Source organism: Berghia stephanieae, chromosome 13, assembly GCF_034508935.2.
Source record: "Berghia stephanieae isolate SIO BIC M18660-M18661 chromosome 13, UCSD_Bste_1.3, whole genome shotgun sequence".
Taxonomy (NCBI): domain Eukaryota; kingdom Metazoa; phylum Mollusca; class Gastropoda; order Nudibranchia; family Aeolidiidae; genus Berghia; species Berghia stephanieae.
The window spans coordinates 28,676,878-28,701,723 of record NC_088372.1 but is presented as its reverse complement, the minus strand read 5'-3'; the positions used below and the strand labels follow the sequence as shown (position 1 = coordinate 28,701,723).

Sequence of the window (24,846 nt, the reverse complement as noted above, 5' to 3'; positions counted from 1 at the left end):
TACTGGTACCATGTGCAATGGTGGTCTTATGGATAACAAGCTTGCTTGGCTATCAAGGTAATTGCTGTTCAAACCCCTAAAGGAAGACGTCCTACTAAACATTCAGAACTCTTTGAGTCTTTCGGAGCCATAAGGCCTGTGGAGCCGGAGTTTATCCGGGTTTCTATAACGTGAAACGGACAATAGTAATTACTTGCTATCCTTTGGATAGGACACTGGTCTATTCGCAATGAATTTTCCACCAGATATAACAGACCAATTACTGCTTGGTGAACAGAAAAATATCTCGACTTCACCCAAGATCGATCACGGTGTGTGAAGCGAGTATTCTACCAACTGAGCTACCTCTTAGAACAAACGGAATATTTTGCATGAATCGGTTTGACATTCAGCTCAAGTAATATTGCATGATGCTATCGTGTTTCATGGTGATGTCATGGATAGCACGCCTTTTTCTTTTTTTAACGCTCTCCTTACCATACATTTTCAGAATTTTACCCCAAATTTTACACCCACCCTAAACAAAAATAGATTTATTTATTCAAACAGAAAAGCAAAAATCACTTTCTATGTATAAAATTCTTCAGCGAAATAAACTCTACAAGACAGTGTCAAGTTTTTATAGCTATAACAAAATATTCTCTTTAAATGGTGGGATGTAGAAAAAAGAAATCAGAATGAGAAAATTGTTGGTTGAATCGTAACGAATGTGACGAATTTTCTATGGTTGGTAAGTAAAGAGATAATCAAGAGTTAGTGGATCAAATCTCAAACGGAAGACATCCTGCTAAATATTCAGAGCTTTGTGAACTAAATGGAACAGTCTACATAAATGTGGCTATTTTTTTTTAAATTGTGTTATGGCACTCGAATTTGGATCCGAGGGTTCTGGGTTCGAGCCCGGCTCTGAGGGGGGCATAGTTGAGACCTTGGAAACATTCTCTTACCGGACTCAGGTGTAAAATGAGTACCTGGCCGTTAACAGCCTTGTCTGTGTCCGAAAAAAAAATTGTAATATCGCTTCGCAGGCGCTATGTTTTCTCCTACATGTTAAGTGTAGCCGTTGGCTAGGGACCCCTTGTAAAGCGCTTTGAGCACGTTTAGAAGATATTGCGCAAAAGTTTTTTAAGGTTTTATTTCTTTCTCTCTTTATCTCTCTAGTTCTCTCTTGCTCTCCTCTCTCTCTCTCTCTCTCTCTCTCTCTCTCTCTCTCTCTCTCTCTCTCTCTCTCTCTCTCACTCAAAATTTGCAAGATACCATGTTAATCTTAATCTTTTTTTTTTTTTTTTTGGGGGGGGGGGGGGGGGGGTTGTTTTATTTGTTTTTGATCTTTGTTGTTCTTTGTTTTTGTTTTTTGTTTTTGTTTTTTGTTTTTGTTTTTGTTTTGTTTGTTTTGTTTTTTTTTTTGTTTTGTTTTTTGTTTTTTTTTTTTTTTTTTTTTTTTTTTTTTTTTTTTTTGGTGTTTTTTTTTTTTTGTTAGTATACGGGAAGTTCCAGTGAAATGTTGAATGATCCGCACCATTCCACACAAACTCCAGTTCGGATTTTGTTTTTTCATTGTGTCCCTAATTTGTCACTTTTTTAAAGATTAATACCTGACTTTGGTACCTATAGTCCGTTGGTTTGATCCCAAAAAGACACTATCAATTCATTTTTTTCCAAGCTTAGCATTGTAAAGAAGAAGAATATTTCTATTTTTACCTGTTACCAGTGACATTTCATTGTGATGGGATTATCGTGGTTTGATAATCTACTACGTCTGGATAATCCATTGAGCGGTGAGTCTGCTGGCTTGTGGTTTGTGGATTAACGGATTAGTGTAGTGTTGACTATTTGACGAAAGCTGTGTTTGGTGTGAGAGTAAGTGTGGTGATGTACGGATGGAGGTAATGAGAGTTGAACTGTTTGTTTGCCTCTCTCGCCTCACGGTTTTATTCAAAAAGAGTGTTATCATCACAATCCTGGTAGAAGTTGTCGTCGTTGCCATCATCATCATCATCATCATCATCATCATCATCATCATCATCATCATGACAGTCATCATCATCATCATCATCATCATCATCATCATCATGACAGTCATCATCATCATCATCATCATCATCATCATCATCATCATATATCGTCATCATAATCATCATCTCTATCATCATCATCATCATCGTCATCATAATTACTATCATCTTCTCCTCTTCATTTTTCTTCTTCCGTCTCCTCTTCCCCCTCCTCCTGTATCTCCTTCCCTTCCCCTTTTTAATAATTAAAATTAGGATTATAAATTTATTTTTATAAAACTTAAGTATTTATATAGAGCAATAGCCACTAAACGTGTCCAAAAGGGTACCCAAGGTAAGAGACATGACGCCAGTTAATCCATACCATCACCATTCTTTTTCCCGACAGAGACAACGCTGTTTACCGTCAGGTACTCATTTTACACCTGAGCACGGTGAGAGAATGTGAGTAAAGAGCCTTTTCCAAGGACTCAACTCTGCGCCACTCAGAATGGGACTCGAATCCCGACCTGGACCATCCGGTCCGAAGGCTAGTGTTTTACCACAAAACCACATTGCCGCTCATTGCTAGCAGTAGCAGCCGTGTGGCCTTGAGCAAGTCACCTCGTCTAAGTTCATTTTGCGGCGCTGCACTGCGGCCGGGGCCTAGGTTTTTCCAGCCTTCCCTTGAAATACAACCTTAAGACAAACTTCCCGTAGGGGATGAATAAAGGGAATTTCAATTTCATTTCATCCTTTTCAGCATTCGAGAAAAAAAACGCTCTGGTAACCAATAATAAACCCGATAAATATTGAATTGTAATCTTCAATTTATTAGAAGAAGACAGGACTGTGGACGGTTCGGGTTTCCCTTTATCAACAAATAAAGGGATAAACCCGAAACGTCCACAGTGTCTGTCTTCGTCAAATAAACCGAAGCTTACAATTCAATATTTTTTGTTATTTTTTCCTTCGAGCTTCAAGCAGCAACATTTTCATTATTCTGGTAACCAAAGTAAAAAAATACAAAGTGCAATTCGGTGCGTTCCCAAACGAAAGGAAATAGGAAATGGACATGCACCAGCAATGTAAACAGAGATCTTTTAATTCAATTGAATTATTGCATTTCTTTGGGATTTGATTTAAACATTTGTAAGTTCACACTGAAGTCTTGCTTCCATCTCTACAATATAATAATTTTAATTATAGATATTCTATTTTATGTTTGTGTTTTCGATCTTAGTTTTTAACCTTACTACTAGTTAATGTTTAAGATTCCCAACAATTTAAAAGGGGTGTTAACTAAAGTTTTAAAATTAACTTCTGATTAAAAATGTTTTTACGTTCTAGGATCCTAATTTCTATTTTTTTATCTTTTACAAAGGCAACTTACATGCAATAGTTGCAGCCAACCGTAAAAGCTGGACGCTGACTAGGACGAAAAACAGATGATGCGAAAATGAAAATAAAACCAAGGCTTATCAAATAGAAACGGAGGAATTCAAGTTGACTATAATTGGAAGTGTCAAGATAGGTGATCAATGTAATGACCATGAAACCGCGTGAAATTACGGAACATCAAGTCTGAAATCAAAAACCAATGTTCAATGGACAGCATTTAAAACAGATATTACATAAATCCAAAATCAAAGAACTGGATGTGCTCAGGTGACCTGACTAAAGGCTGTGGAGCGACCTAATCAAGGGCCTAGGCTTTTACAAGAAGTGGACATGAAAGATAATTTTGACAGTGCAATCGAGTGGAGTTCACTGGGATAATTATAGAATTGAAGAAATTAAGGCCGAAATTCATTGCCCATTATGACAAAACATTATTCGAGTGCCAAAATGGAATTTTAAATCCAAATTATAAACTTTGAAGGATACTAATTTATGGAAAGATAATGAAAAAGAATAATGAGGAAGGGTAAAAGTTAACGTATTTAAAGGATAGACTTGGAATATAGCTTCGAGAATTTGTGTCCTTTCAGATGCTTAAGCCTTGGAGAATTACATTCCCACTCAGGGCCAGTTGCACTCCGATTTATTCTTCCAGTGATTGGATTCACACTGATTTACGTTTTTGGTTTGTTTTTTTTTTTTTTACTCATTCATTTTTTTGTCGAGTTTCCATTACCAATTAAGATTTTAACATTTCTTTTTCTTAAAATACTTTAAATCTTTAATTTTTTATGTGCATCGTCCATCGAAGTCCGTATTTCTATGACGTTTGTCATACGTCTTTCTATTTTTTGTAATAATTTTTGTAATAAGATCGCTTTGTACCTTTTTCCAGCTTTGTTGTTTGGTTGCTGGGCTTGTTCTTCAAAACACGGCCCGGTTGCGGCTCATTAGCTTGATAATCTTACCATGCTTCATGTTGCTTCGCCTTATTTCTTCTTTATTCACCAATCCACTTAATTAATCTGACTACCCCTTTGACACTAAACGACACAGACGACCATACAGGCAGACGACCACCAACCTCCACTCCGCAAACCGCCCTTTCGTGTGTGAGATGGGGGGAACAGGAGGCGCACGCCTTGGACGATTCCATTATACGGGGTAAATTTCAAAATTTACTACACCATAATGATCGCAATGACAATGATCTATGGTGAAGGCATGACCCCTCTTCTCTAATGGGTTATTGTTTGAAATGTATGTGACTACAAAAGATGTGTGTGTTTGTGTGTGTGTGTGTGTGTGTGTGTGTGTGTCGAACCTAGCAAGTAGCAAATCCGATTTTTTGTTTTCTTTTGTCCATCTCTTGTCACCACTCCTTTCTATCGCAGTGTTGTCATTTAAAATAATACAATAATATTAAAATTTCGTTTGGTGTTTTTACTAATCAAATAATATGAGTTTCATTAGTTTCTTCCTTCCAAAAAACCCAGTTATAACGTCTGAATTTTAAAAAAGTCAATAGAATATTTGGGGACCCCGATAGCTCAGTTGATAGAGCACTCTCTTTATACGCAAAGGGCCAGAGATCGATCCCGGGTGCAGTCGATTTTTTTCTGAATCCCTGTCTACTCAGCAATGAATGGGTAGCTGAGTTTGTTAGATCTGGCGAAAAGTCACCATCGACCCCTCTTATCACCTCATCCACCCCCCCTTATTATAACTTCACGTCTCTCTCTTACTCTTCAATGCTCGCTACCCTCTAATGTGTGTGTGGGGGGGGGGGGGGGGGGGGGGGGGGGGGGGGGGGGGGTAGGAGTTGCGTGTGTGTATCAACGCCACGAACAACTCGATCAACGCCTTGGGCGATGCCATTATCTCCGTTAATGGGGATAAATTTCAAATTTTATTAAATTATCGAAGTAACAATGAAGTACGGTGAGCAAATAAAGAAGGCATCACCCTCTTCTCTAATTAGGTTACAATTTGAAATGAGTGTGACTACTCCGTGTGTTTTACTCCTGTAGGCCACGGTTTTCATCGTGTAGCGGTCTTTAACGGTTCAAGAATGAACGGACCGGTAGGACCGGTCCTTGCGGTCTTCATTTCCCAAGGACCGTAGGACCGTGGTCCTTAAGCTTGCCAAGGACCGCCCCGCACTAGTTTTTAGTTCTAGACTCCTTAATTTCTTTTTTTTTTTCTTTTCCAAAGGCAACCATTTACAATGCACAAAAGTTCGCACCACACCGTAAGAATTCTGAGCGCGACTAGGACGGAAGAAACGGGAGCGAAAAATGAGACGGATAAAACGAAGAGTGTTAACCAAAAACTTGAGAAACGGAGAATTTCAGGTGTTGCCGTAGTGAAGGGAGCGGAGAAGGAGAAGGGTGATAAGGATGATGACGACTGCCCGCCGTGTCTTTTCGGCAACATCAAGCCGAAATCACAAAAACCCAAAATGTTGCAATGGAGACGGCCTCACATCAAGACGTTTCCATGCCTCAAGGAACTCGACGTGCCTCAGGAGACACCTGAACAAAAAGCTCTGAGACGCCTCAGATCAAGGCTAAGACCTTTTACTAAGTAAGTGATCATGAAAGAATAAATTTGTGCAGTGCCAATCCCGCGTTGGCAGCTTCTACTGGTGTCACACTTCTATGTTATGATGATCTATCTAGGCCGCAAATTCCTTGCCCCATTTGTGCAAAGCCGGTTTTATGTCGATGTGCACAAAACGCAGACAAATTAAATTTAAGTCTAAATTATAAACTTTAAGCGATACTAAATTATAGTAATATAAGATAATGAAAAGAATTAATGTCATTTCGTGAAGGGTAAAAGTTAGAATATATTATAAGCGCATATTTATTATTACCTTGCCGGAGTTTCGTGTCTCTTTCAGATGCTTGACGCCTTGGAATTCCATTCCTCTCACTCAAGGGCCAGCGTTGCACATTCATTTATAATTCTCTTTCCAGTTGTTGATTCCACACTTCCTATCCAGGATTTTCTGGGTTTGTTTTTTTTTTTTTTTTGACTCTTCATTTTTTGCCACAGTTTCCATATCTAATTAATATGAACATTTTCATGGTTTTCTGTCTCATTATAAATCAGTAAAATCTTTTATTTTTGGTTCCAATGTTACTATCGAGTTTCCCAGTATTTTTTTTTTTGTCACATTACAGTTGTATTCTTTATTTTCTTTTCAATATTATTTTTTAAATTTAAATTTGATCGCTTTGTAACGTTTTCCCAGGCTTTGATTGTTGTTTGGCCTTCTGGTTTTGCTTTTTTACAAAATAAGTAGGGCCTAGCGGATTCTTAAAGTTTGATAATCTAAAATGCTTCAATGTGTGAAAATTCGACCACATTATTGGTTCTTTATTTCCTAATACAGTTGGAGTATTCATGATTGTTATTTTGACTTTGTGAAACTGTAGTCGCAATCTTGATGCTTCAATTTCAAAATCAATATTGTTTGACTATTCTTGTATGCGCACACGACTCTGAGAGAGTATTGCCAAATTATTGTCTTCCAAATCCATATTATTCAACTGTTCTGTGACACCACTATGTAAAATGTTATCACTCATTGATATGATTCATTTAGATGACAATACCAAACGCCAATAGAAATAGAAATGGGGCAAGAAGTCAACCCTGCAATACTCCTGCTTTTACAGGAAAAGAATGTGTAAGACTTCCACCATCATGTTCTATATACTGCATCTATTTTATAATATAGGTTTGGCTGTTACGGTTCAGCAGTTTTACCATAATCCCGTGCTATTTTCTACTGTATCCTCTGTTCAAATTATCATACGCTTTTTCATAGTCGACACAATTGAGATTGCTGGTGCAGTGGTGGTGGTGATGGTGGTGGTGGTGGTGGTGGTGGTGGTGGTGGTGGTGGTGGTGGTGATGGTGGTGGTGGTGGTGGTGGTGGTGGTGGTGGTGGTGGTGGTGGTGGTGGTGGTGGTGATGGTGGTGGTGGATCATTATTAAAAGAAATTGCACATCATCTGTAAGAATTTTATAGTTGCGCTCCTTATACCTTCAATATACATATTATAGTATATCATTATTCCATATCTCCTTAGCCATCCCACATACCAGCATGCTGTTAGTCTATCGGACATTGAACTCTTGGCGTGGTTGAAAACCTTTGACCTTAACGTGTATATGGTTGAGGCAAAACTCAAAAAACATTGTGAAACCAGACGCATCATGAGATTGGACGATATTCTGACAGATTTTGATCCACCAAAGGTAGGAAAAAATATTCCTGGTGAAAACGATATCATAAGCTGTAATGTCAGGCTAGAGTAAACCCTAAACTCGATTCGAGGGGGTTAACGATTTGACTGACTAATTTCCTTTTGCCATCAAGGTCTTAGGACTTTGCAGCTTCGGCTGTTTTGCAGATCAATGTTGTGAAAGCCATCCACTTGTCTCTAATCTGTCCTATCACTCTCAGTGATTCCAACTGCTGGGGTGTGATGTTAGTCCCATGGTGTTGTCATAAATTTAGTCCTTTTAGGTCATCTTTGAGAGTTACAATTACAAGCGAATGTTGTTGTAGGTCTTCCTCTGGTTCTTTCGCATTTTAATGATGATGATGATAATAATAATAATAATAATAATAATAATAATAATAATAATAATAATAATAATAATAATAATAATAATAATAATAATAATAATGATAATAATAATAATAAAAATAATAATAATAATAATTACAATAATAATAATAATACTGATAATAATAATAATAATAATAATAATAATAATAATAATAATAATAATAATAATAATAATAATAATAATAATAATAATAATAATAATAATAATACATATATGGTTTATATATATAGCGCCTTACTCCGTAATGGTAATATATTGCTAATATTCTAGTTATTCAATCCAGGTGCTCCAATACCACTACACATGTGGGCTGTGTGGTGAAGACCGCCAGAAAAGACCCGTGTGGTATGAACTCCTTGGAAAGATGGACATGGACAGCTTGGCCAAGACAGTGCCCAGGGATGATCTCATCAGGCACAAGTTTTACCAACTGGAGATGATTAAAAAAGAAGCCAAGGTATTATATTGCATTGTGTGTGTCTTTAATAAATTAAATGCATTTGACTCACACACTTAAACATAAAGTACCCACGAAATAGATTGACGTTCTTATTTATTATTGGGGTGTTTTTATTGGGAGATGAAAACATGGGAACGGTGATGCCTGTCGGAAATGTCAGGCAGTTCCAGTGACGGATTTCACGTCGTCCTCCACTGTCCAGTAACTAAACTTGAAGGTGGCTTTGAGACGGTTCTTGGGGCGGAGGAAGACTTTCGAAGCTTGGTTGACGAAATGAATTTGGAAGTGTAACCATACGCTACAACTACTATTGGGAGAAAAGGGGTGTTTGGAGTCATTTGTTATTTTACTGAGAGTGAAATAGAGGACAATGTGACAAACGTTACACACGAAACATATTGACATTCCTTTTGTTTTTTTAATTGGCTGAAGAAGAGTTTTGAGCACGAAACGTTCCAAGACAGTGCCCAGGGACAATCTCATCAGGCACAAGTTTTACCAAATGGAGATGATTAAAAAAGAAGTCAAGGTATGCATTTGACTCACACACTTAAACATAAAGTACCCACGAAATAGATTGACATTCTTATTTATTATTGGGGTGTTTTTATTGGGAGATGAAAACATGGGAACAGTGATGCCTGTCGGAAATGAGGCGATGCAAGGGATCCTCCACCTGGTCCTGTCAGCAGCTATTCTTCGGGTCATCTCGAGGGACAGACCTCTCTGTTTTATGTCCCTCTCCTTGGGGCGGCCTCGCTTCCTCTTTCCTTGGGGTGTCCATCGCAGAGCCTTTCTTATCAGTGTTTCATCAGGTCTGCGACAGACATGCCCCAACCATTGCCAACTTCTCCTTTTAATGAGCGAGATTATAGTCGTTGGGATGGAGGACAAATATACAATTTCTTCTTGCATTCCCGCCGATATTTGCGAAGAAATAAAGGGTATTACGAACACACACTCGTCTATTTTAATCATAATACTACTGTATTGTAAAAATTAACATAGATGGAGATTAAGCCATCAACGATCAAAATCGGTCCGATAATAAAAGTCTGTAGGTACGAGCAAATCAATCTGGCAACAGGGCGGAAAGACGGCGATTCCCAGGGCAAATTAAGCATTATGATTACCATCATTATGCCCAAGCAGATTTTTAAATTAATCATTTGAGTCAACGGGTGATAGAATTAAGCTCAACTTGAATATGGTTTGCAAGTTTTTGTAGGTCAATATGGAATAAATAGATTTATAACTTTGAAATTTACCAGTATTTCTGTGCTCATTGGCAAACATTTAACATGGACTGTACGGAATTATTTTGACTTCTTACCCTATTTTTTTAAAAGAATAGATTCTAAATTCCATTTTCAGAGTCATAATCATACCGAGATAATACCGTTTTAAGACACCTGATCACATATGTTTATTATTATTCATTATCGTATATCATTCCTGTTGAAGGACCATGAAAAAAATAACAAAAACAAACAAAACAAAAATAAAAAGAAAACAAAAAGAAAGAATTAAAGGAAGCAGGCCTGTCCTGGAATACAGCTACCACAAAAGTAGGCGATCCCAAAAAAAAAATGGAGATGTCTGGTGGATGCCTTGTGTGCCCCAGGGCCCGAAGAGGATTAAGTAAGTATAGATTGTATGAAGTTGCCATCCATGTTTATGAGTAATTCTCACTAAACTGTATTAATCAGACTATAAACGTTCAAGGTTACACATAGTTTTGTGTGTTGGTCCGTTATACTTCCGGATGACAATGTTATGAACTTCTTAGCCAAGCGCATTGTATCTATCTATCATTCATCCTTTTTTTTTCGTTTCCAAGAGGTCTAACTCCTGTGAGATTTTGGTGGTTGTTGACATGAAGGGGATGCCTGATAGTGCTTTTGGACCATCCCTGGAAATCTGGAGAGAGGTGAGGATCATATTAACAACAACAACAACAACAGCAACAGCAACAAGAACAATAACAACAACAACAACAATAATAATAATAACAACAACAAAAGCAACAACAACAACAACAAAGAAGGATAGGGTTGCGGCGGCCGTAGTTCAATCTCTTGAGCCCACTTAACTAACTCGAATCGCTCTCTCCCTCTCTCTCTCTCTCTCTCTCTCTCTCTCTCTCTCTCTCTCTCTCTCTCTCTCTCTCTCTCTCCAATAGTTATTTTGTTCCATCTTTTTGTTTGGGTATGTTGCTCTATGTTGTTGTTGGTTTTTTTTGTTTGTTTGTTTTATTTGCTTTTTCCTTTGATTTTTTTTTGTTTGCTTGTTATGAGGTTTTTGTTGCCTATTTGTTTGTTTTTTCTTTTTGTTTTTGTTTTTGTTTTGTTTTTGGTACATAAGCTATATAGAGCATTTCTACGAATTCATAATGCCCACTGCATTTCATAATTAAATTTCTTTTATCGATTCCTCTACGATATAGAACCATATTTCCATTTCATATAGTTTTAGTCGACTTTTGGCGTCATTTTACTATTGATATTCTTACAATATCTGTCATTGCCAGAAACTCATTCACACCTGAGTTAAGTGGGGTAATGTGTGTAAATTGCCTTATACAAGGATACAACATCGGGACCAGTATTTTCCAGGATCACTGTCACCCCCACCGATCACGGACCACGAAAAAGGTTACTTGACTTTTGTGACAAGACGATACAACGTACCTCTGAGCACAAGCACACACACACACACACACACACACACACACATATATATATATATATATATATATATATATATATATATATATATATACGTTTTGGACAGAAACGTATGTCTTGGCCACATATAAGTGAGTGATACAATTTATATTTTATATAAATATATTTAGGACGGGACATGACGCCTGTTAGGCGATATTACAATTTTTCCCAACAGAGACAACGCTGTTAACGGCCAGGTACTCATTTTACACCTGAGTACGGTGAGAGAATGTTAGTAAAGAGCCTTCTCCAAGAACTCAGGACCTTCCTATCCGAAAGCGAGTGTCATACCACTATTAGACCACATAGCCGCACAATATATATATATATATATATATATATATATATATATATATATATATATACATATATATATATACATACATATATACATATATATATATGTTTATACACCCACACACACACACACACACTATATCACTCTTTGACATATGGCTCATCCACCTCGACCTGATACTTTTTGGTGACGTCAAGTCACCGACCATATTCAGGCAATGGGTAAAAAACACTTAATCAGTCTTGTTACACAATTTGTCCACAGTACATAAACATTGTGCAGGACAACTACCCTTACCTTGTTCACGAGTTCATAATCCTTCACCCACCCACTATCTTCGCGAAGTTCACCCTCAGCCTCAGACCGTACCTCAATAGAATAACAAGGTCGAAGATCACAGTCCTGGGATACAACTTCCTCAAGTGAGTTGAATTAGTAAATGTAGTTCTTAAGAATATTTCTTTCATGGCAACAAATATGTAGGGAGACCACCAACATCAATAGTAACTACCCTGAACCAGGATCTCTCTACATATCAGAAATTTCTAGATTCGGATGAGGCCGAATTCATCTCTGAAGAATTAAGAAAAACTGCAGTGCCTTCCGTACTTAAGTCACAACAAGGTCTTGGCAGCCTCCAAACTCTGGCCCAGGACCGTGACCAATGGAAACTATAATTAACAACATGGATGGAGAGAGCAGATGTACTCATCGGGGTTTTTTTTTAATCTGTGACTGAATCACACAATTCTCAGCAAGCGTCATTAAGACTGTGAGGTTTACTACTTACTTAGTTCTTAAGAGCCATAGGTCCGTGGAGTTAATCCAGTAGTTTACTTACTTGCTTGCTTACTTACTTACTTACTTACTTACTTACTTACTTGCTTACTTACTTACTAACTTACTTACTTACTTACTCATTTTCTTACTTACTGACTTACTTTAGCCGTTTGCCCCTGAAGGGGCATGGACCATCATCGACGGTCTTCCACATTTTTCTGTCCTGTACCATCACTTCCAAACATCTCCATAATATCTGTCCAGAACGCCGAGTGTCTGCTTCTACGTCTCTTCTGCAGGTGTTCTGTGGTCGACCCTTCTTTTGTATACCCTGTTGATTCCGGGTCAAAGCTTGCCGGGTGATGCTTGTGGTCGGTTTTCTAAGAACATGACCAATCCATATCTATTTACTTTTCAAAATTTATTTTTAAATTGATTGTTGGCTTGTTTTCTGCTACAGATCAAAGTTGCTAATCTATTCTGGCCCAGAAGTTTATGCAGAGTTAAACAAACAATAAAAATGTCTTACTACCAACTGGATAAGACGCTTGTATATCGCAAAGCACTAGTTTTCTTGAGTGTATTATTGATAAGGGAAGAGGAGAGTAAAGGGTTTTTTTTCTGACTCCCCTCCCCTGTCCCATCCATTATTGATTTGGTGGCAAGGTCTACTCGACTTATTAACAGAAAGTACTTTCAAAGAATAGCAGGTAATTGTTATTGCACTTAACGCTATATAAACCGAGATATGCCCCGTCTCTGAAGGACTTCTACTCATTCTGGTTGCAACAACATCTGTTGAAATGTAGAGAACAACGTACGAGTTGAGCTTTTACACAGGGCTATATTCACTAAAATGTGCTCAAAGCTCTTGACAAGGGGTCCCAACCTAACATCAATATTTAACACGTAAAGCGCTTTAACATTTTTTTCGAATGATTCAACGCTCTTACCGGCCAGGTATTCACTTTACATATGAGTATGGTCTTGTGAGAGAATGTGAGTAAAGAGCAGGGACGGCTGGTAATAATGGGCAGGGTGGGCAAATACCAGCCTGTTTTTTCAAGTTATATGCTGTATTACCAGGTCTGAAATAATCAAATTTAAATTAGATAATTTCAAAAGTTACTACTTAAACTTTATACTTCGTACTGAAATCAATTTGTGTGTATTTTTGATAGATTGCGAATCACCATGCATCCCTTAATGCATAAACCAGGATACGCTCCTGTTCTTTTTTTATCACCCCCCCCCCCCCCCCCAACCACTCCACTCCGCCCACATCGTCATCTCATCGTCTCGTCGCCTGACGGTGAACTAACTCCGATTTTTGCTGTCTGGCCTCTCTAGTACTAGGTCGGGCTAATTCAAATGAGCCCACCTTATTAACCAGTGAAAACTAAATAGAGATTTTGGCAAACGAACTTTTTCTTATTTATTGCCTTACTTGTGCTGGTACCATTGATGTAATGACTTTGGGAATGTTCCAGTATTGAATTAAATTTATTAATTTACTAATTTTACATCAATTTAGTATTGATTTGTGTTGTTTTTATATATTTGTTTATCCATTTAAACTTTTCTTTTTTTTTCTCGTTTTCTTTAGTGCTTCTCAAAACTCATTTATTTAAATTGTTTTCTTATTTGTTTTTTTTTTTTTTGTTTTTTTTTTTTTTTTTTTTTTTTTTTTTTTTTTTTTTTTTGTTTTTTAACAAATTAATTTGTTAGTTCTTTTTTTTTTAATTCTTAAAGTAATTACCCCTGTATTTTTATTGCCAGACAAAATAATTTTGCAAAACAATGTAATTTTCTATTGTATTCCGTATAATAAAACAAAACACTTTTATTCAAAAGTCACGACTAAATAAATATATAAAATACAACCACCATTTTGGTTTGCTCAACATTTGAATTAGTATACGAGAAATACTCTTCTGAGAAAAGGAGAGAGTTGAATTCTAACTGACTTATAGAGGAAATACGGAAGGGTGGGCAGATTCCGTACTTGCCCGTCCTGAAGCTAATACATACATAAGATAGTTCGCGATGAAGAGGCGGGAAGCTCGGGGTTGGTTGGGTAAGGAGTAAAGATAACACGGTCGTTATTGTTATAGTCTAACGAATGCATGAGGAGAAATTCGTAACATTATTTTGTCTTAATTGTATTGTATGAAGTATTGGCGAAAGCCTAAGATTAAATAAACGTTGTTTTTTTTTGTCTTATTTTGACTATGGAACTGATACTGATACGAGTACTTGTCATAGCAGAGCTGCCTACTTTAGATAGGAAAATAAAAATCGTAGTTTTCAGGGCTAATAAAATCGTAGATATTTTAACTACCCTTTAAAAAAATCACCGGAATTTTCGTCTGTTTTGATAGATATCAAATTTTAAAAAACGAGAAAAAATAATTGGAAACGTAATAATGATGGTGATGGTGGTAGTGATAGTGGTAGCGGTGCTGTGTTTATAGACCTATCAGCGGCGTACGATACGGTCTGGTGCGATGGGTTAATGCTCAAACTTGCAAAAATCATAAGGTGCAAAAAGACCTTGAAGTTGTTCTCTTCGATCTTAGGGGAAAGGCAATTCCACGTCGCGCTGGGAGACGTCACGAGCAAAGTTAGGAAATTGAAGAATGGGGTCCCTCAGGGGTCGGTACTTGCGCCAATGTTGTTTAACGTTTACATTAGCGATATGCCGAACACTTCCTCCCTGAGGCTGGGATACGCAGACGACTGGGCACTCGTTACTCAGAGTAAAGTGTGGACCCGTCTCGAGAGCGTACTCAGCGAGGACGTCACCAGACTCAAATCCTACTTTGACAAGTGGTACCTGAAGATGAACACTTCAAAAACCGTGGCCACTGCATTTCACTTATGCAGTGGTTGGCACACCCGTAAACTGAATGTCCTAGTCGGGGACCAGCCACTCCCATATGAGCCGCGTCCAAAATACCTAGGGGTGACGCTGGACCGCAGCCTTACCTATCGGGTTCATCTCGAAGGGGTTGCCCGGAAGATAGAGAAGCGGAATAGTCTTCTGAGGAAGCTGGCGGGATCGACTTGGGGCGCTAGCCAAGCGCTCCTGAGAACATCCGCCCTGGCACTATGCTATTCCACCGCGGAGTATTGCGCTCCAGTGTGGGGTAGAAGCAGAAACGTTGAGAAGGTGGATGTAAAACTTCGCAAGTCGATGCACATAGTGTCGGGAACGCTAGCAACAACCCTAGAGAATGGGGCCCGGTGATGGCAGCGATCCAGCCCCCCGATGTCCGGAGGGAGACCATTACGGGAAACTGGCTGAGTAAGATCAAAGAGAGAGGGAATGGGGATACCCCTCTCATGCGCATAATGAACGGTGCCCCCGTTTCGAGCCGAAATAAGTCCCGGCAACCCTTGTACGCAGAATCCCTGACTACGGACAGAGCTGCACATACGAGATGGAAGTCGGTTTGGACGAATTCAATCCCTCGTGGGGGCGGGACCTACACTCCTCTAAGCTTGGTGAGAAGTTGCCAGGCTTTGATACCAGTAAGAGGAGACACTGGGTAGCTGCGAATCGGCTTCGGTCGAGGAGCTGCCTAACGGCCGGTGCGTTACATCAGTGGGGTCTAACTTCCTGTCCTTTATGTCCACGCTGTGGGCAAGAACCCGAAACGGCAGAGCATCTAGTCGAAAGGTGTGTTGTGACGATGCTACCGGGCGGGTTCGCGACGGTGCACGAATGCGGACCGGACTTTGCTGATTGGGTCGATCGTCATAACATAATAGTGTGAACCATAAGAAGCTGCTGCCTACTTGAAATAGGAAATAAAAATCGTAGTTTTCAGGGCTAATAAAATCGTAGATATTTTAACTACCCTTTTAAAAAATGACCGGAATTTCGACAGTTTTGATAGATATCAATTTTTTTTAAACGAGAAAAAATGATTGGAAACGTAATAATGATGGTGATGGTGGTAGTGATAGTGGTAGCGGTGGTGGTAGTAGTAATGATGGTGGTGGTAGTAATGATGATGGTAATATTATTATTGTTATTATTATTATTATTATTATTATTATTATTATTATTATTATTATTATTATTATTATATTATTATCATCATCATCATTATTATTATTGTTATTATTATTATTATTATTATTATTATTATTATTATTATTATTATTATTATTATTATTATTATTATTATTATTATTATTATTATTGTACGTATTGGTGGTATTACTATTGTTGTATTTTTGTGTGGTTATTAATGGTATCAGTTTATTGTTTGGTTCCATTTACCATTTTTTTCCCACTTTCATGTGGTCATCAAATTGTATGATTTATTGTCGAAAGCCTAAGATTGAATAAACTTTGTAATATCGTATGGTAACCATCATTGTCGACGACATCGTCGTTGTCATCATAATCATCATTATCATCATCATCATCATCATCATCATCATCATCATTATTATCTTCATCATTAACAACAACAACAATATTAACAACAAGTACTACAATAGCAATAAAAACAATATCAACATCATCATAACATTTCCGTCATCGTCTCCACAACTATCATTCTAACCAACAGCACCACCAAAACCACTACCATAATTACATCCTCCTCCACCACCACCACCACCGCTACCACTATTCCAACCACTACCACCACCGGCACAATCACTCTAATCATCAAGACAGCAGTGAAATGCAATTTGAGCTCTGAATGAAACTCGAGTCATATCGCTGTTGTTGCTTCTCGATTAAAACTTTAAGGTTACTACATACTACTGAAAACCAATAATGTAACAGAAATATTAATCTCGCCGTTGAGGGATTAAAGCAAATCTTTAATTTTTTCGAGTGAACGAAATGGACTTGTATTGTCAAGGTGTTGTCGCATTATGTCTCGTCGCTTTAGTTTTTAGTGGTATTCTCTTTCGTGATTCAGTTTTGATTACATTTGGAATAATTAAAATCTACTTGTATTGTCATTTCATTGTGAATGTGATTATTTGTGGTTGAAATGTTATTTTTTAAAGGTGAAAAAAAAATAATAATTAAAAAAAATTAATTAAAAAAAAAATAAATAAATAAAATAAAATAAAAAATAATATATATATATTTATGACCGAATCATCTTTGCCCCACCACTGTAAATAGGCTAGAACCGCCCCTGGTAAAGAGCCTTTTCCAAGGACTCTGTGCCCACAGCAGGAATCCAGAGGCGATTGATCTACCACTTGACCACAAAGCCGTGCAAATCTTTACTCTCTTCTGCCTCTCATCTTATCAATAATACACTCAAGAAAACTAGTTCTAAAGTGCTTTGCGATATACTAACAAGAAATGAAGTGAGTTCCAGAAGACAACAGAGACTGAACACTTCCGCGGCGAGGGGTGCTCGAACACGCGACATTACTAGTACGACAACTCCTCCTGATTGTGACTCCACCGTATGAGCTATCTACGACCCCCCAAAAAAGCCTAGTCTAACTAGAGCCTTATCTCCTCGACTTCTTGGGGTCACGGGTTCAACACACAATATACTAGCGTCCTATGGGTAGTGAGTCATGTTTCTACAAGTGTAGGAAAATCACAAATCACACGATTCCATGGTAACAATTTAGATAACACTGCCGTGTGTTTCCAACCTTGTAATTATTATTATTTTGTCATTAATCAAGGGGGTGAATTGGTCATCAAGTGCATTCACTCTATAGGTTAAAGGGTACTACCGCAAACTCGGGGACCCAAATAATTTTGGGGTTTTGGGAGGGGGGAAACTTGTTTAAAAAATAATTTTGGGGGTTTGGGAGGGAGGTTAAAGCTTAAAAATTAATTTCTAAAATTATGGTATTCATCGCAACCGACGTGTATTTATATGCAGGTCTGATTACCCAAGTTGTTACGGGCTCAATGTCGATAAATATTGTCCATTACAACTAACAATGTTAAATCAAGCAAAGGATTGTGTTCGGTTATCAGATCTGCAAATATGTGTGCGTTTATCGCAACATCATACCGTGTTTAAGATGGCAAATCTCATAATAATATTTGTTTCCGTTTTGTTTTGTTTCGTTTCAAAACAAAGGTACCTTGAGAGGAGAATCGAAATGTATCAGATTCCAGCTTACCTCGGTGGTTACCGGTGTGACATCGACAATAGCCCGTTCTGCAAAGAGGATCTAACCTGGGACGGGACGGTGATACTTCCTTACTCCTTTTTATCCTTACATTAATCTTATTCTCCCCTGTCTACAACAAAACAAACTACGTGACCAACCGTCTCAAAACAGTATAAGGTCGGGTGTTCACCGATGAAGACCATTGAGTTTCATATCAAAATAGTTGGAAAAATGAAATGTTTGTTTGGCGCACAAAGAAGAAGAAGAAGAAGAAGAAGAAGAAGAAGAAGAAGAAGAAGAAGAAGAAGAAGAAGAAGAAGAAGAAGAAGAAGAAGGAAGAAGAAGATTATTTTTATTATTATTATTATTATCATTATTTTTATAAATTTATTTATTCATTTATTTATCGCATTGGTAAACTGAGAAGAAGAAGAAGAGAAGAAGAAGAAGAAGAAGAAGAAGAAGAAGAAGAAGAAGAAGAAGAAGAAGAAGAAGAAGAAGAAGAAGAAGAAAGAAGAAGAAGAAGAAGATTATTATTATTATTATTATTATTATTATTATTTTTGTAAATGTATTTATTCATTTATTTATCGCATTTGTAAACTGTGTATTTGCATTATGCTTGCCCTACGAGGAGACCGATTGATCAACGAAACCCACCTAGTCAAATAGACACTTAGATAACCACGCCTCTCGGACAGTCGTCATGATGTAAACAATGGCAGTGATTGGTAAACATAGCTAGCTACACATGTTTTACTATCGATGATATGTGTTTTAGTAAAATACCCACAGCTCCACCACTTAATCAATAGAACCAACACACAAAAATATGCGTAAACTTAAAAGTTTCTAATAATATAATCGAGAAAATCGTGTGGTATCTAGTCACCTATTTAGCGGTTTAAAACAATAACAATGATCAGAAAGAGGTCGATTTCATTCACGTTATTGTTTATAAACAACCAACTATGTTTGTCCGAGCACGTGTGAAGGTGTTTCATAATTCCATGATTTGATTGGTCAAAAATCTACTGGTTAATTGTGCGCTTAATGATATGAGGTCCTCTCTTGTCTTTTGCGGTAACCTCTTAAAAAAAGCTGTCCAGATACGCCTGGGTTTACTTTATTGTTTCATGTTTCGTCACTCACTTTCTCAGATACCAAGATGGATGCATACATACCCACGCAACGCTGCCAACATTCATAAGCTTACAATACCAGGAGGAGAGCGATTGGTCAAAGAGACTCACGTGGTCATAACAGGAAGTCACGTGTACTGGACTCTTCTCGAATTGAACCAGCCTGTAACCATATCAGTCTACTTGAATCGGATAGCCGATGACTGTTGTGTTGTCAAGGAACAAAGGTAACTTAAAACGTAACCAGTTGTTTCAAATCGGTCAATAAAAATTTTATTGATAAGGTCAAAAATCTTGGAACATTCTTAGATTCGGAAATGTCGATGGACTATCAAATTAAGACAATGATTCAATCATTAGTCTGTCAATTGAAAAAGAATTGGAACTTTTCCGCAGTTTCTTTCTAAGAATGTGGCCAAAAAACGTCCTTTTCCATTTATTTTCAAAGCAAGGTTACTGTAATGGTGATTCGGAAAATGTGCTCAGGCAGCTATAGACTGTCCACAATAGTGCTGTCAGATTGGTCTTTCATAAGCAGAGGTTTGGCTGTGCCAAGTCTCTACATTGAAGATTACACTGGCTACCTGTTGAGAAAATTGTCAAATTCAAATCATGTGTCACAGTTTATCGCTGTCTGGAAAACACTTCCCCTCCGTACCTTGCAGAACTCCTTTAAGAAATAGTCGACAATCTGATCCTTGCGTTCTCTCTCTAACCTCATCCGGTCCAGGACTCGAGTCCTGCTCTGAGTGGCGCATAGTTGAGTCCTTGGAAAAAGCTTTTTACTCCCATTCTCTCACCGTACTCAGATGTAAAATGAGTAATCACGTTGACAGGCGGAAGAAATTGCAATTATCGCCCAACAGGCGCCATGTCTCGTCCTGCATGTTCTGTGTTGCTGTTGGTTAGGGACCCCTTGTAATTAGGCTTTTAACGAAATCGGGCCGAACGAGACGCCGAACGCCGAACCCGAACGGATATAGCCTTCTCACGTGACCATGAACGAGATCTGGATAGTGAAGACTCTCAAGCGGTATGCAGCATCGGATCTAAGGTCACGTGATAGAGGATAGCTTGGGTTGCTGTTGGCTTGTGTTAGGGGAGGGGCAAGGTCAGTGTCATTCAATAGTATATAATTGTGCATGTGGCGCTCTTTACAGAGAGAAAATTATAAATTGATTACGGGGGAAGGTGGGGGGAGGGTGGGGGGGTTGACCCACAAACGATCGAAGTGTTGGGCTTCGGGTAGACCATGATACGAAATCAAAGAGAAAAGGCCGCTGGTACTTGGATGGTGGAAATGGTTGGGGGGTGTGGGGGGGGGGGGTAGTGACAATCAGCATGGGATGTATATATTAACATTAATAATATAGGCAATAGATGACCAGGGATGTGTATTGTTTGTGTATTGTTTGTATATGTTTTTGTGTGTGTGTGTGTGCGCGCGCGCGCGTGTGTGTGAAAGGGATTACACAAAAACACCTTTCTCTGTAGCTTCCAAATGATTACGTATACGATAAATTTGAAAACCACGTAGTTTGAATCAGCTCACTAATTAATTCCTGAGCCTTGAGATGGTGACGCAACTATTACATACAAGACCTTGCAGTCGAGACGGCAGGGCTTTTGGGTTACACAACCACTATTTACCCATCGGTCAGCGGTACTCTTTGATGTATACAACACTCACCGCCTTTACGCAAAGCCGCCTGCCCATAAATCAAGAGATGATCTCCTAACTGTTCACAAGCGAACTGTCAAACGAGCAATCGATGATTGTATAAGAATCTCAAGATCTTATATAATAAGGTAAGTTTTAGAGAGGTGATATCCCCCTACCCGTCATAGGACATATCTTTCATTGCGTTATATCATATGAGCTCCGCCTCCTCTTTCTATTCCGGAGTGACGAGATTAGACGAGAGGACGCGAGAAAAAAAAATGGTCACGTGATGGGCAAGTCGATCGGTCGGCGAGCTTCGGTGTCTAACTATAACTCCATATTGTAAAGCGCTTTGAGAACGTTTAGTGGATACTGCACCGTAAGAATGCTCTAGTTTTATTATTTTTTTTTTTTTTTTGTTTGTTTGTTTTTTTGTTGTTGTTGTTCTGTTTTTTGTTGTTGTTGTTGTTGTTTTTTTTTTGTTTTTTTTTTTTTGTTTTTTTTTTTGTTTAGTTTAACTGCCACACTCATTCATACAAAGGTGGGAAGAAGGTCTTTTTCTATGCTGGTTCGTCTGTATCATATATATCGGACACCATTTTACAGAGCATTGGGATGACGATATCCTAACATCACAAAAACCTAACTTTTTTTTTTGGTTTTATTCTGATTTTACTTTCAACTCAATTTTCTTCATATATTTCATTCCGACATATCTAATAAAAGTTTGTTGTTGTTTTTTTTTAATTGAGCTTTTTATATAGTGCGATATCCACTAAACGAGCTCAAAGCGCTTTACAAGGGTTACCGGACCAAAAGCAACACTTAACATGTAGGACGTAACTAAAAATTTAAAAAATTCGACACATAAATAATCGCTGACAATATACCATTGTTTCTTTGTTTGTGTGTGTGTTTGTTTTAGAATAATAAGTCTCATATTATTATATTCCTTTTTCTTTAGGGTTGATTTGGCTGCGACGAGCTCTACGAATCACGTGGTAGGCACTATCAGTGAAGGGGCGGGCCGGTATCTTATGGTTGTCGACAACTGTAAAAACTTCGCCTCTCCTGCTAAAGGCCTGTACAGAATCCAGGTGAAACCCCCAATCTGGCTACTGGCACATCTAGCAGAGAAGAAACCTTTGGGTACGAAAGGATTTTTAATTATTATCTATTTATTTACTTATTTATATTGATGCTGTGCGCGTAACTAAAATACTCACAACATCCGCCACAACTCACACACAAAATTACCTATGTGTAACCTTGAATGTTCATGGATGGAACTGGTGGATAGAACTTATCAAAATGGCTGTCTAAAAACAATAACAAAGAGCTGAGTGACATCAATTTCGTTCCTTCTATATCTTTTTATTTATGTATCCCTCATCTGTATATTTTAAAAAATTTATTCATAATTTATTTTAGCATAATATTTATTTATCCATGTATCCTATGTTATACATTTTTTTTAATGTATTCGCAATTATTCACAATACGTTGATTTGTCTTTTCTTTATTTTTTTTCCCCTATGATTTTATCTCTTTTTTTTTATATTTTCAGGAGAAATGTTGGATCTGAGCTCATTTATAGGAGAAGAAGAAAGAGAATGGCGCCTCTGGAAATTAAAGACAGAGCCTCACTTCATATGGAAACAAGATTTTCCACCTATAGCACGAACTTAAAGAGAGGCATCATTAATACAACCACATCACCACCACCACCACCACTTCAACTCCTCCCACCACCACCACCACCACCTCAACTCCTGCCACCACCACCACCACCACAACCACCGCCACCTCAACTCCTGCCACCACCACCACCACCACCACCACCACCACCTCAACTCCTGCCGCTACCACTTCAACTCCTGCCGCCTCCACCACCATCATCATTATCATTAAAATCATTGTCATCATCATCATTATCATCATATATAAACTTTCAGTTGTGCATAGATAGAAAATACTACATTTGCCATCTTCTCGTGTTTAAACTCAATGGCCTCGCTTCATACTTTACACGTGTTCAATATATGTTCTAATAATGCCAAGATGAGATAATAAACGTGGGGCTTTCTGTATACACATTTATTGAAAACAAGTCAAATCCCATCATTAATATCAGCTCACCTGGGTTGCAAGTTGTGTTAAAAAACGTGAGACAAAACAACGAATTATTCTTTTATTCTTTTTTTTTTTAATGGAAAATCAAAAATCTATTTTTATGTTTTTATGTCAGATGTGTGTGTGGTGAAAAGTGAAACAGTGCAATAGACTGACACTGTCCGTTCCTATAACGACTACACAAAGCATTACTGACTGTGCCAAAAAGCAGCAGTCAATGGGGGAAGAAATAGTGTTCCATACGGACATTTTTTTTTTGTTTAAATCTCTTCCTTAGAGCAAGATATAGTAAGGGAAGTAATACCTGCTTGACAGTAGGTTTGATCTAAATTCGCAGTTTTGCCCCTTGAATATCAACTGTGTATTTTTGTGCAGAGAAATACGATGATATTATACACATTTGATTTATAGGAAGAAAAAAAATGAATATAAAAAAAGAGAAGAAGAAGAAAAGCAGCGGTCAATGGGGGATGAAATAGTGTTCCATGCGTACATTTTTTTTTTTTGTTTGTTTAAATCTCTTACTTAGAGCAATATATAGTAAGGGAAGTAATACCTGCTTGACAGTAAGTTTGATCTAAATTCGCAGTTTTGCCCCTTGAATATCAACTGAAATTTCTGAAGAAAAGTACGATATACAAATTTAATTTAAAGGAATAAAAAAATGAATATAAAAAAGAGAAGAAGAAGAAAAAGAAGAAGAAAAGCAGCGGTCAATGGGGGATGAAATAGTGTTCCATACGTACATTTCTTTTTCTTTTTAATCTCTTACTCAGAGCAAGATATAGTAAGGGATATAATACCTGCTTGACAGCAAGTTTGATATAAATCCGCAGTTTTGTCCCTTGCATATCAACTGAAATTTTGCAGAGAGATGATGAAATGCAAATTTAATTTAAAGGAAGAAAAACAAGAAATATAAAAAGAGAAGGAAGAGGAGGAGGGGGAGGAAGAGGAAGAGTGGAAGAAGAATCTTATTTTATTTCCTGTTTTAGCTGATGGCGAAAAGGCGATATTTCTTATTCCTAAAGGAGAACAAAAGGCACCCCATGAATATTCATAATATCGGCACGACTGTGGTCTGCAAATTGTATTATTGTGATATGATTCTAGAACTCCTGAGTTTGGAATTTGTGACAAGCTCCTAATGCCGCTGTGCTGTGCGACCTTGGGTTGGACATCGCATTGGGAACGAGTTCAAAATCTCAAACGCAGGGGATCAAGAATCCCATTACTCAATCTACATATTGGAGCGCTCCAATGACCTTATCAATATTATTTATTATCAAAATGTTTTGATTTTGCTTTTGTTTGTTTTGTTTTTGTATTTGTTTGGTTATTTTTTTTTCTTTTTTACAATGATTGGTTCTCGGATTTAACGATTTGACTTTCAGAATAATCAACGTGGTCAGGAAATTATTAACCAAAATCTATTTATTTTAGTAGTAAAAATCGGACGCGTGCTGGATAAAA

General features: G+C 37.7%; 1 protein-coding gene across 2 annotated transcripts; it reads left to right on the top strand.

Moving 5' to 3' along the window:
- The first annotated feature begins 1,536 nt into the window (after window positions 1–1,536).
- On the top strand, window positions 1,537–23,347 carry LOC144958749 (SEC14-like protein 3). 2 transcript variants are annotated; one of them, XM_078890927.1, is made up of 10 exons: window positions 1,537–1,778; window positions 5,610–5,981; window positions 7,499–7,667; window positions 8,329–8,502; window positions 10,346–10,435; window positions 11,797–11,954; window positions 18,402–18,513; window positions 19,596–19,804; window positions 22,205–22,389; window positions 22,808–23,347. In XM_078890927.1, the coding sequence occupies exons 2-10, from the start codon at window positions 5,623–5,625 to the stop codon at window positions 22,927–22,929; spliced, it is 1,578 nt and encodes a 525-aa protein (XP_078747053.1). In that variant the 5' UTR covers window positions 1,537–1,778; window positions 5,610–5,622; the 3' UTR covers window positions 22,930–23,347. The 2 variants fall into 2 exon arrangements, with proteins under 2 accessions (XP_078747053.1, XP_078747052.1); XM_078890926.1 differs by lacking the exon at window positions 1,537–1,778 and adding an exon at window positions 3,045–3,146.
- Window positions 23,348–24,846: the final 1,499 nt, after the last annotated feature.